The following is a 13,306-nucleotide window of genomic DNA, read 5'->3' on the forward strand; positions in this document are numbered from 1 at the left end:
CCCTTCCATCGATGACGTGATGTATCCCTCTTCGGGCGTGCCTGCGCTGGGTCAGGAGCGTGCGTGTACGGTGTCATCCCTCTCACTCTTTCGATCAAGTCGAGAACGTGAACGGCACACCCCAACTGAAGAGGAAAGAGGTGATGGCTCAGAGACAGAGAGGTCACCGCCGACTCTGCATCCATGCTGCCTGTTATTGCTGCTTCGTGGGAGTAGCCCTTGACAGGTGTGGATCACCGTCGGACACCCTCTCTCCGCCCCTGCCAAAAAAAAAACGAACGCAAGCGTGCTGACACCGAAGACAGGCAAGGGGCTCCCAAGACGGTGCGAGGAATTCGCTCTGCGGTCATGTGCAGCTTCCTTTGCTGAACGCAGTTCCACAGGTTTGCTGAAACGACGACTTGAAGTCGCCGCCCCCCCCCCACACACACACACCGTCCCCTCCCATTCACGTGCTTCAAGGAGGACGTGCGTATCCTTCTTGTCACGGATGTGAATCCGCGGTTTCTATTCTAGCGGACATGCATTTCCAAGGCGCCTTTCTTCCCCTTTCTTGTGTGATGTGCTTGCGTGCTTCTCTGGCCCGCGGTGGATGGTGTGTTTGTGTACGTGCGGGTCTCTGTGTATCTGGGTGCACAAAACGCTTGTGCCAACGCCGATGTGAGCCTGCTACACCAGTTATGTGCGGTGGACGGTATCATTCGTACATACGGGTCCGCACACGCAAGAGAAAACAAAAAAGAAACAAGGACTCGAGAGGCGTGCAGCCATACAAGTGCACCGTAAACGGTCTTTTGTAGTGTAGCAGGGCGGACACGGGCGTACTGGGCGGTTGGCGGTCAACCGCCGCCCTCTTGTGTGTGTGTGTGTCTCTCTCTCTCCCTCTGCCGGTACGCTGAACCTACACTTCTGGTGTAGTCCAGCCCCGATGGGTGGGCCACCGGGGTCACAGGTGGCGCAGAAGAAATCAAACCGACCACGGAACAAAGAACAGGAGGGTGTAAGCAAAAATGGTGCCAGCGCCAAGGAAGCAGCGGCGCTCGCCTCTTCCAATGGCTGTGGCGTCACAGCTACGCAGGCTGCGGCGTCGTCGTCACCGTTTCAGCCACCACGCCAGCCTAACGTCTACACCGACTGCGCGCCGCTGCGAGAGCTGTACGACCAAGTTCGAGTGAGTGAATGTGGCTCCCACGGTAGCAGTGTCAGGGGCGGTGCTGGTCGACACCGAAGGCGGGAGGAGAAAAGGCGCCCCTTCACGCTTCAACAATCCTTCAACGAGTTGCCGTACCCGCGTGGGATAATGAATAACAGCAACTTCTGCTTCATGAATTCGATGCTGCAGGCACTCATGTTCATACCCTCCTTTGCGCAACTGACCGTCTCCGTCAGCTGTGATGCGCAGGCACGCCAGCTGTGCCCGACCCTGGTGACCCTTGGAAAGTGGACACTTCAGTACTGGAAGCCCGGTTTCACGCGGCTAGCGATGATAGCCCCAACGTTGATGCCACGCGTGCCTGCTGGCGCCAACAACAGTAACAGCGGCGCTCCTCGGTCGGCCGTGGTGCCCGCCTCGCAGCGGATCCTTGACGGCTCTGTGCAGGAGGATGCGCAGGAGTTTCTGCAGAAGTTGCTGGAGCGTGTGCATGAAGAGCTGGTGGGTCTCGAGGAAGCGTTTCAGCAGGCCGACGCCTCTGAAGCGGCTACGGAGAGTGAAATGGGGTCGATTGGCCCTGCTGCCACGGCGAGCACCGCCAGTGGTGGTGGCCGCACCGATGCTCCGGACGACGCCACCACCTCGACCTTTCCCAAGAAGGGCTGGACCTTTGTGAAGGGAAAGGAGAAACTGGCGGTGCGGGAGCACGAGGATACGCGAGGGCAGTCAAAACTGCTCTCAAGTATCTTTGGCGGAACGCTGGAGAGCCACTTGCAAGGGAAGCAGCGCCAGCGAAACCGCGTGTCAGTGCTCATCGAGAGGTACTACTGTCTCCCCGTCGACGTTGGCTTTGCGCCGGAGTGTACTGTTGAGCAAGCTCTCGAGCGCACCTTCATGACAGAGCGCATTTATGACAGCGAGCACGAGAAAAACCTCAAGAAGACGCTCCGCCTCGGCCATCTACCCTCCATTCTTTTTCTGCAGCTGCGCCGCTGGGCCGTGACGCGCGAGGGCGAGCTCGTGAAGCTCGACAATGTTGTGCGTGTCACGCGCACCTTGCTGATTCCTCGTACTATCTGCGCTGATGATACACTTGGCAACACCGAGCGAATGTACCGTCTCCTGTCGGTTGTGTGCCACCGCGGTGACGCCGTTAGTCGGGGGCACTATGTCACCTACTTGATGCACCACGCTGCGACCCCAGCTGCCCTGAAGGTGCAGGCGAGTGAGCCGGGAAACAAGGATACTGCAATCCTGCGCTCGCCGCCTGGCGCGGCGACAGTGATTCTCTGCAATGACGCCAACATTTCCGTGTGTCCAGCAAAGAACATGGAGAAGGAGACCGTGTACTTTCTCGTCTACCAGAAGACAAGCTGATGTCCCCTTTCCCCGCTTGCCGCAAACCCTCTAACCTTGAACAACAACAGTTGTACTTTTTTGTTGTTTTTGTTATCTTGTGTGCTTTTTTTTTTGCGATGGCTGTTGTGTTTGTTGCGCGTCGCGTACGTGTCTGTGCTCGTCGCTGTCCAACTGTGGTGTGGACGTCCTGTGTGCGCGTCTTCGTCCCTTAGCAAAAAAAAAGGTTTGGTTTTCTTCGTTTACGGGCCTGCGCGGCTGCTTTATCGGCCACATACATTGTGTACCTGTATTTCGAGCTTCAACATCTCGTTGCACCGTCGCGTTCGACAACGCACCGCGCTCTTGCTTAGGGAGGGATGAAGCTACCGCTTTCCTTACGTTTCCCTTCGGCTCGCTTCGCAGCTCGTTCGCTACTCTCTCCACACATGAAATCACGAAAAGGAGAAGGAGTGATGTTTCGCTCGCTCGCTCTGCCGCAGCGAGCGTTATGGTCAACAGGCCTTCTGCACACAGAATCGTGTGTGCGTGTGTGTGTGTGTGCAGAAGTGTTTCTGCGTTTCGCTGCTGTTCATCAATTTCGTCTATACTGTCTCCACTTCTCCTTCCTTCCCCCTCCCTGCCCCCATTATTTCATGCGCCTATTGTATCCGACGCACACGCCTTTTCGACGCCAACGGCAAAACTGTGCCGCACATGTTCTCGCTTCTCCGTGCTTGATTGTTGGCCCATCAGATCGCCTCGACCCTAGACCGCCGTCTTTTCCACATTTTCCCGCTCTGTGTTTTTTTTTTTTGCGCGTGCGTGCTCTAACCGTAGTTCAAGGAGTCTTTGTGTGTGTGTGTGTGTGCGTGTCTGCTCGAGCTTGCCTGGTGTTGTCGTCACAGCAACTGTCGAATCACGCATACATCACCACCACTTTCATTCCTACTTCGAAGACAACAGCCGCAGAAGACCACAGACATCGGTGAGGTAGAAGCGCAGCCGCGGGTTTCGCCTTCTCCCGTCCCACCGACGTGGTGCACCTCCCGCTTTGCCATCCCGTGAGGGCACCATGTCCACGTTTGCCCTCGAGCCCTTGCCGCTTTTCCAGCCCATCACCGCCGCGTCAGAGCAGCGCATCACGCAGGTTTTGGACACGCTGAGGGCGCAGCACAAGTCAGCGTTTCCGCTGCTCTTCCAGCGCGCCTTGGATCGCGGCACAGCGGACTTGCCCACCCCGCAGAATGACCTTCGTCTTCTGGCATACGCCTTCCTCGTCGCGCGGCACTGGAACGTGGAGAAAGCGGTGAAGATGGCGAAGGATGCGTGCCTCTTCTTCGAGAAATTCCGCATTGGCAATGACTGGATCTTGCCGTCTGCCTTTTCGATTCGTGGCTACGATCAGGCCAACGTGGCGGCCTGGACAAAGCAGCCATTCGGAACAACGAACACGCCGCTCTACCGGTGCATGCAGACGATGACGCCACTGGTGCATGGCGGGTTTCACTACTGGGACCGCCGTGGCCTGCCGGTGGTCTACTGGCTCGTCGGGCGCATGGAAACGCGCTCGGTCCTCCGGAAACTAAAGCCGCATGTCCCGGTTGGCACCACGATCGAAGAGTTCTTCCAACTCTTTGGGGGCGGCATCATCGAGACGGGGTGGACACTCTGCAGGTACCAGGACGCCGTTCTCACAGCCCACCCGCAACCTGAGATCGACATGGGCGCACCGCGCCGCAACTTCTGCACCGTCGTCGTGGACTGCAAAGGGCTAAGCTATAAGATTATCGACAGACAACTGCTGGAAAAGACGAAGGCGACGCTGCAACAGATGCATTGCGTGTTTGCGGACTGCATCCACCGCATCATTGTCGTGAACTGCCCGCCCATGGTGAAGTTTGCCTACAGACTCCTGAAATCCGCCATAGGCGAGGGCGTGCAGCAGAAGATCACATTTGTGTCCCCCGAGAACACGACCGCGGCGCTCGACAGCGTCATCGGTCTGGAGCGTGTGCCGGCCTTTCTCGGCGGCCACTGCCAATGTGAGGGCGGCTGCATCGCCTCCTACAACCCTAACGCCGTCTTCACGACCGAGGAGGTTGACGACGAGGATGACGTCACCACGGAGAACATCAGCGTGGGCCCTGGGAAGAAGCACGAGAGAGTGTTCGAGCTGCAGCAGGGCGAGGAGGTGATTTGGGAGTTCTCGACGACGAAGGGTACCGATGTGCGCTTCTCAGTCCTGTTCTACCCGAAGCAGCAGGGCGTGACGGCGCAGTCGAAGGGTGGAAAGGTGAGGGTGCGCATCGACACGTCGGTGAAGCGCACAACGACCGAGAACCCGGTGGTGAAGCAGGAGAAACTGAAGGACGGCGCAGACAGCTACATGGCCCCGGAGGACGGCATTCTGCAGCTCGTCTGGGACAACTCGAAGTCGATCGTGAGCGACAAGGGCATTCAGATGCGCGTCTACAAGTCGGAAGCGATGATGGAGTCGCCCGTTGAGTAAAGCAGTCCAGTACGCAATGCATGGCGTGTATTTCCTCTGCTCTGTCGCTGTTGAGCTCTTTTTCGGGTCTCTCCCGTGTAAAGGTGTCTGCGTGTGTAATGTGTGTGCGGGTGTGTATTTCATTGGGCACTTTCAGCGCCACCCTCGCGGGGGGCCAGCTACACCTCCGCACTCTTTCACGCGACACGCTTTCAGTCAAGAGCTGGAGACGGAGGTGCACGTTGAGACAAGCGAGCCGCGCTCAAGCCAGGGCGGCCTTTTTCCACAGGTTGACCACGGGGTGCGTTGCGGCGTCCTACCTCGCCTCCCCTTTGTTTAGGTGTGTCTCCCCCTTCAGTTTTGCAAGGTTGACCGTTTTCGCTGTACCGCACTTCCTTGTACGACAACCGCCGTCTTACACGTGCGCACACCAACACACCTCATCTTTTCTGCACGCGTCCCTCCTCCTCATTCGCCTTACGTCTTCACAATGACCTCTTCATTTCTGTTGCGGCGTATTTTCCTTTGTTTGCTTTCGCTGCTAGCACATGAGAACACACGCATACGGTGAACAGGCGTTTTGTCATGAACCGGTGAAAAACTCGGAGTGGGATACGTTGTGTGTGCATGTGTACGTGTGCCCGGTGTGTTTGCTGGCGGTGTGCGCGTGTGAGTCTTCCCGTTGTTTTGTTGTTTTATGCGTGTGTGTGTGTGTGATCTTTTCTGCAAACGTCCTTCTCGCTCTGCGCACAAGGGTGGGAATGTATGATATGAGGTGTGGCAGTATGTTTTGTTTTGGCGGGGGTGTGGGGGCTTCGTGTGCTGTGTTCCGTGCAGCTTGCAGTATCTTTTTTTGTTTGCTCTTTACTTTTCCAGCTGGATTACGAAACGCAGCAGCGTGAAGTGAGTCGAGTGGGGGGATGCGTGGCATTCCAGCAGGGTGTGCAGGCTCCCCGAGCGCCCTGGTCTGCAGCTTGCGAAGTGCCTCCTGGAGTTCATCCGGCACGCGCCTCTGCCCAGCCCCTATTCCCCGCACGGCAGACGCCGACACTTTCCGCCCTCGAGCAGGACCCTGGAGGCAACTGGCTTGGATGAAGGCGTGCGATGCACCCAAGTCTCCGTCTGACGCCTGGTGCGCATCACGTATGCAAAGAAGGGACGAGAACCTCTTGTTAGGCGCATGACCTCGATTAGACGGCAGGGCTGTTCGAACTCCTCGTGGAGGAATGACACGCTGAAGAGGCGAAATGTACGTCCTTGGGCCCGTGTGCCGTTCTCTGTGTATACTCCTTTTTTCTTTGCTTTGTTGTGTGCTGCTCATGTGCTTACGCAACCCCTTTCTTTTTTCTTCAGCTTTTGTGTGTGCGTGGCCATGCGTACCATCGTTGATCCATACTCGTGCCCGTATGTGTACGTGTTGGCGAATGCCCTGTATTTTTTTGTGATTATGTATTCGTTTCGTGTTTTTTTTTTACTGTTATGACCTCCTTCCGTCCGCATCCGCGTCTCTCCATGTCTTCATAATGTGCATACCCATTCATCTTTATCATTCTTGTTTTTTTTTTTCGGCCTGTTCTCGACGTGTGTGCCGGCGTGCATACTTGCGTCCTCCCGCGCCGAACATCTGGGGCATGATGACCAGAGTACTTGACGATGCGGCGGTGTCGCAAACGAAGGGCATCTCGTTCTCTTGATACCTGCTGGTCCTTTGCGGCACTTCACCGTTTTCATACTACGCACGCACACACGACTTCACAGTTGTTGAGGCTTTTCCTTCCTCTTCTCCTCTCTCTCTCTCTCTCTCTCTCTGTCTGTCTGTCTATACGTCGTCCTTCCCTCCTTCCCTCCTTCCGTCTCTCTCTCTCTCTCTCTCCTTGGCTCCGATTTCGTTTCTTTGCTCGACTCGCCTCCATTATGTCCCGTTGGCTTCCTTTCCTTTCCACATCCTTTTACGTTTTTTTTTGTGCATGATTACCGCTCCTCCTTCTCCTCCTGTTTTGGGATTCGGGGCGGGGGCTAAAGGGGAGGGGGCGTCGAAAGATGTGCGTATCAACTTTATTTCGTTTTGTTTGTGTGTTTGCGCACTTCTCCTCAAGCCCGCCCCCTCGCTCGTGCGATCAGCACGAGTTCGGGGGAGGAGAGGATAGACGCTCATTGTGCGGGTGGTTGTCCGTCTATCTCATTTTGGGGGCGGGTGGGTGTGGTATCGTGCGGGCATCTCCTTTGAATGATGTGAATGCTTGGCGCACACGAACCTACGTAGGCCTGTGCGCAAAATGTGTTTTTCGACGAATATCTCGGCGTGTGTATATATGTGTGTGCGCGTCACCCCGCATGTATGCAGTTGTGGCTGCCGAAGGAGAGCGCGACGCAACGCGACGTACATCCTCCCCACCAAGTCATAAGATAATCGACGGGCTCTCTGTTTTTCCCCATGGAGAGGAGGGGAAAAACAAGAAGAGACGATGGCTTATGAAACGAAAACACAAAAGGAGGCGGCACCACTTGTGATCTGTTCCGTCCTGTGCGGCACCGCTCTGGGCTACCACGGCCTTGCTCCCGCAACGAAACGAGGCGCTGTGACGAGCTAAACTCGACAAAAATAGCCGCATGAGAGGCGAGCAGGCTCCCTGAGTTTTCGCTGTCCACCGCCGAGTTGGCGGAGAGTCGTTCTCTATATCCTCGGTCACGCAGGGACGATACAGCGAGCGATGAGCCTGAAAACTGTCACGGCGTGCGTCAGTAGGGCAAGCCGAACCTCACGTTCTCACCCGTACAGAGGACTGTCGGGACACGCCCCCGTCTACCATATTGTGAAGAGGCATCCAGACTCTTGTGCGTACGGGCAATATGACCGCACTTGTGTGCTGCGGGGGCTCAACGAGGCCGCGGCGCTCAAAATTACGAATAAGGAGTCCTCGCTGTCCAGCGCCTTCTTCGCTTCTCCGTCGACTGTCTCTCTCGTTCTTTCCTTCATGTGCTCTCTGACGTCTCCCCACTTTGTGCGGGCACACCGCCTCACGCTTCCGCAGAAGTAGTCTTGCTTGCCACCCCACACCACCCATTCATGCACATGGAGCAGGGCAGGGCGGCAGGTACAAGCATCGTCGCTCATCATACAGCGCGTCGCTCTCCCCTCCAGCGATCAATCAACGCACAAAGCTGAGCTTACCTTTCCGAGAGGTGCGCCCACGCCGTGACGGCGACGCCCGGAAAGAAGATGCACCGCCACCTGCGTCTCACACAAGAGCGGGAGGACAAAATCACTGAGCTGGCGGATCGCATGCAAAAGACCTTTGGTACTTCCCCGAGGCAGGTGATGCGGCCGGACATCCGCAATTCCCGACCTCGCCAGGCGCGCCGACGACGCACAACCAGAATCGTGTGCCCTGCTTTCGCCCCATTCTGGTGCGCGACTGGAATGTGCAACAGACGCCGGAGATGATGAAGCGGTCTGTAGAGCACCGAATTGAAAAGAAGCTGGACAATGGCGGCGAGCCACCACCTGCGATATCGGTGCGCGACGGGCACACTGCGGACCATCTCTAGTGGACGGACACGCCGACAGAGGACGCAGGCTCGTACGTTGCTGTGGAGCTAGGCGTGCTGGCATTCACTTGGGACAACCGCAAGGCGTGGTTCATACTGAAGCGCGTGCCGGCACGTGTGTGGGTGCAAAGGGGGGGGGGCAAAGGAGGCTGACGTGCTTAGCGCTGAGTAGTGTCCTCGCTGTGCTTTGTATGCAGCTGCGGACGTGGTGTTCCCTCTTTGCATCAGGACTCGGCTGTTGCTTGTCGCCCCTGTGAAAGGTCTCCTTACCGCGCCTGCATTTTGGGGTGTTGATGTGTGTCTCTGTGTGGACATCTTCGCAAACAATTTAGTCCTGCAGCACGGGTGCCTCGCCAAGTTGTTCACGTGGAAAGTTGTGACGCCGTCTACGTGCTTCGCCACTGACTCCTTCTCCCCCCCCCCTCCTTCCTTTCCTCAACTCCGTGGTGCGACTTTTTCGCGTGTATGTGCGTGTGTGTGTGTGTGTGTGTGTGTGTGTGTGTGTGTGTGCACAGAAGCGCTAGTGCGAAAAAAAAGAGGGACATGTACCCTATGAGGAACCGAGTGGACGCCTGCACATGTCTCTGTTTTCTGTTCGCGTTTTGTGTGCGCGACCCGCGCTCATGAAAGAATGTCAGATGGCTTTCCGAGACGAGCCCAAGCGTTCGGCTTCCGCGTTTCACCATGACGCGCGGCAGGGGTGCAGGATGGTAGCTCTCCACGCGTGTGCCCTTTCGTGCGTTGCTTCTCTTGTTGTCACATTTCGTTTTGTGTTTGTTTTGCTGTCGGTGTTCTCTTCTTCGGCTGAGAGTGTATGCGTGCGTGTCCTCTCCGGCCCATGGCTTCTCCGTGGCCCCGGCTTCTAGGGAAGAAGGGGTGACTATGTACAGCGACGGCAGTGTTGCTCAAGCGTGGCTGACGTGCAGCTGCAGTCAATGTGTTCATTGCTTTTGGCTCTCAACACCGATGTGTGGGGCCCTTTTACGGATGACTGGGCGCTGCTTCCCTTTCACGTTTGTTTGGTTGCTTATCGATTTTGTTTTGTCGTTGCTGCAATGCGCGCGCGCGCTGTTCTTGTTCGCGCCTTTTCTGCGTGGGGACGCCGTTGCTTAGCCTCTCCGTGCCCGAGCCCCGCCCTGTCTTTGCGTTGCCCTATACTTACAATGACGTGGGCCACCTGCTCGTAAAAAAAAATGAAAACCAAGTATAGGGAGGCCGATTCGCATGGGCCGACAGGTGTTCTTCGTCTCTGTTTCCCACATATCTGCTAAAGGGGCACGCGCGAAGCAGCATTGGAGGACGCATCACTGTCTGACTTGCTGGCTGCCTTGCAGCCATTCCTCTCTGCCTCCTCACTGCAGAGGCCACGGCAGAGCGAAAAAACCCTTTGCCTCCTTCCTGCATTGATCACGGTGTCCTCTGTGACGAGCTCGCCAACGTTCTCTGTGGTATTCTGTCACCGTCTGCATGTGGCTCTCTTTCAGCAGTCGCCTCTCTGCTATCTTCTTTTAGTTGTTGTTTTTACGTGCCTTTACTCCCTCCTCTTTTTTCCCACCCTCTTCTCCTTCTTGTTTTTTCTTTTGACGATCTTCGCACGGGTGCGAGATGGATAGCCCGGCAAGTGGGTCTGCTACCAATTCGTTAGTTGTGAGTCAATGACAGCAGAAGCGGTCTGCAAGGTCGTGTCGTGCTCTCACTTGTGCTCTCTCATCGCATCTATCGGCTCTTTGGGTGGTGTCTGTGCTTCCTCTTCGCTTTTTTTTTGTGCTCCGCTCGCCCTTTTCTATTTCTCGTACGTGCGAGACGGCACCACAGCGTTGCTTCAACCCGCATATATATCCTGCCCTCCTCTCTCTTTCGCCTTTCTCATGAACTTGTTCAGCCTTCGCGCTAGCCACTCATATTTGCGCTGCGCACTCCCTCTGTGTCACTACTACAACCGGTGCGGCGTTCCTTGTCGTTCTCTGTCGCTACTTGGTCTCGTCCCGCTTGTGCGCACAGGCGCGCGTGTGCGCGCTTGTTTTCTTTCCGCTTCTTAGTATTATTCTTCTCCCGCGCCACCGGCGCTTCCGTGCTGCTGCTACCAACTGGCGTATTACACGGTGGTGGGGTTGGTGTGTCTGTGTGAGGGGACGAGGTACGGTATGCGAGCCTCTTCGACAAGAAGCACCGCCTTCCTATTCTCATCGGATGTGTTAACATTCGTGTGTTGCTCGACTTCGCTCACAGATGAACGGCACACAGTCACCGGCGGTCGAGCGATTCCACACCTCCTACAAGGATAGCGACCTGCTCTCGTCCGCCACAGACAGCATCGACCTCAATCACGAGGATGAGCATCAGGTAACGGATGCGATCAAGACCCTCCAGCAACTCTTGAAGAGGTCTACGGTGAATGACAACACGCCGACGACCCCCACGGACGCGGCCGCGGACAGCGCAGCTGCCATGGAATACCTCGCCGACTTTTCCTATGGGCTGACGCCCGGCGAGGCGCGTTACATTGTGTACCGGTTCCTCAAGGCCACTGGAATGAACATACGACGGGCTCTCGAGCAAATGATGCGATCCGCCGAGCGGCGCAGGAAGCACAACCTCAACAATATGGCGCTGTTCCCGTGTATTATTCCCATGCGCGGATTTAATCAGCGGACGGTGTGCTATGAGCTACGGCTGCCGTTTATTAGCAACATCTCCTCCGGCAAGTCCTGCCTGGACCCCGAGGGTCGACTTCGACTGGAGCATGAGCAGTTGGACTACGGCAACGCGCATTACGAGGATCCCTACACCAGTCTCATGACAACTGGCGCGGCGGCCGACTCAAGGCCACTGAGCCCTGACGGCAGCGACTGCCTGTCTTCACAACCCGCCATGAGTGCGCCGCAAGTAGCCTCCTCCTCGCCCACGCTCCCCATCGGTCCTGCAAACGGGAAGGCGACCCTTGAGGGAGATGGCACTGCAGAACGCGAGCGAGACGCCGCGTTGCAGAGGAGCTCCCTCTCGCCGAAGGAGCACCGGCGCAAGAGTGATGAAAACAAAAGGGACGGATCCAGGTGGCGCTCCTTCATGTCCCTCATTCCTTTTCTCCGTCATCAAGGCACCGGCTCCCCGTCAAACGCGTCAGGCTCTCACCTGCGGAACATGTCGACCGTTACATCCGAAACAAGGAGGCACCGTGGCTTACACTCGATCCTGTCCACGTGCAGCGGCAGCGATTGCGGGAACAGCGGCGCGCGCGAGCAGAACTATGAGACACCGGCAATGAAAGAGGAGGAGAAACCTCTCAACGCGGCGGGTGTGGCAGGGCCGTTGACGGCAACACCCAGCACCTTTTACGCCGACTGCCTTAACGTCCATAGGCTATTGGGGCCGATTGTTGCAGTCATTACCAAGCACGCGCCATTCGCATTCCACTACTGGGACCTTGAGGGGCATCCTGTCATGTACTGCCGCCTTGGCAGAATGCATTCGAAGAAGCTGATGCAGGAGCTGTTTGCGCTGACCCCGATCGATGCCGAGCCGTGTGCACTGGCGTTGCTCTTTAGCACGTACGCTCTACTAGTGCTGGAGCAGCTCATACGCTACTGCAACCGCCGAAACCGTGAGGGGGATGAGGTTCGCGATGAACGGCTGCCGCAGCCGCAGCGCGGGAGTAGACAGCGCCAGCAGGGTGAGTCATGCCCAGCCAGCAGCACCGGTGCCATGCTTCGCAGAAGGCCACTTGTCGGCTCGTGTATTGTTGTCATCGACTGTGCTGGGCTAAAGGTTCGACGATATCTCTACAGGCCGCTGCTGCTTATGGTGCGTTCGATTGTTCGAATGAACATGTGCGACTTCCCGGAGCTGCTGCATCATGTGTATGTTACTAACTGCACGAACGTTGTGAGCTTATCGTACCTGATGCTGCGCGGCATACTGTCCAGAGCGGCGCGCGAGAAAGTGACGTTTTGTAGCAAGAGCAACACGGCTGCCACGCTGTGCGAGTGCATCCGCAGCGATCTGGTACCGCAGGAGCTGGGTGGCCAGTGCCAGTGTCCCGGAGGCTGCATTTCGCCCATGGATGCAACGCCGGACGACGCCCGCTCCACGACGCTCAGCCACAGCTGCATTGACGCGCCCTCGAGCGTTACGACGCAATGCGGCGACACCTGCACCGAGCAGGTGACGCAGCAGTTGGGTGAGGAGGAGCTCTTCTTTCACCCTTTCCACTACACTGCCGAGAGGCTTGTGCTCAAGGCGCGAGAGTCGCGCAAGCTGTCTTTTGCAATGGACGCTGGAAGCGAAATTATTTGGGAATTCGCGGTGAAGCACGAGCAAGATGTGTTCTTCTCGGCTGTCTTCGTCTCCGCCGGCAACGACGGCGCGATGCTGTCGCTGGTGCCGCGTCGACGCGTGCAGAATGAGGCGGGCCACTACATTAGTCCTTCAATCGGGACAGTCATCTTTGAGTGGTGCAACAAGCACCACTTCTTTACTCGATGTCGGCTGAGCTTGAAGGTGTACCGCGGAGAGCGTTCGGTCGCCTCCACGTGAGGAGGCGGCGCACGAAGACGCGGCACCGCGGCACGGACGCCTTTTCCAGAAGACTAGGATAAGGACTTTCGGAGACGAGGGGCCGACGGCGTCGATTTTTCTGTCAGTGTGGAGGCGTGCGCCTCGCCCTAAGCAACGTGTTGATTGGTCTTTGGTTGCTGGTGTGAGCGTGGGGAGAGGACGGGGCGGACTGGAAAGGAGGAATGCCTTTGAGGGAGTGGGTTGCGCTGCCTGCGCACCGCAGT

General features: G+C 57.0%; 3 protein-coding genes across 3 annotated transcripts; all 3 read left to right on the forward strand.

Annotated features, from left to right (window-relative positions):
- Positions 1-1,300: 1,300 nt before the first annotated feature.
- On the forward strand, positions 1,301-2,530 carry LMJF_32_1250 (putative ubiquitin hydrolase; the record flags this gene model as incomplete). Its single annotated transcript, XM_001685389.1, has 1 exon — positions 1,301-2,530. One exon carries the CDS (start codon positions 1,301-1,303, stop codon positions 2,528-2,530), a length of 1,230 nt encoding a protein of 409 aa, XP_001685441.1.
- A 1,033-nt stretch (positions 2,531-3,563) lies between these two features.
- LMJF_32_1260 (conserved hypothetical protein) lies at positions 3,564-5,000 on the forward strand (the record flags this gene model as incomplete). Its single annotated transcript, XM_001685390.1, has 1 exon — positions 3,564-5,000. One exon carries the CDS (start codon positions 3,564-3,566, stop codon positions 4,998-5,000), a length of 1,437 nt encoding a protein of 478 aa, XP_001685442.1.
- A 5,757-nt stretch (positions 5,001-10,757) lies between these two features.
- LMJF_32_1270 (conserved hypothetical protein) lies at positions 10,758-13,061 on the forward strand (the record flags this gene model as incomplete). The annotated part of the gene is made up of 1 exon (XM_001685391.1): positions 10,758-13,061. One exon carries the CDS (start codon positions 10,758-10,760, stop codon positions 13,059-13,061), a length of 2,304 nt encoding a protein of 767 aa, XP_001685443.1.
- Between the last annotated feature and the right edge of the window lie 245 nt (positions 13,062-13,306).

This window comes from Leishmania major, chromosome 32 (assembly GCF_000002725.2).
Source record: "Leishmania major strain Friedlin complete genome, chromosome 32".
In the NCBI taxonomy this organism is placed as follows: Eukaryota; Euglenozoa; class Kinetoplastea; order Trypanosomatida; family Trypanosomatidae; genus Leishmania; species Leishmania major.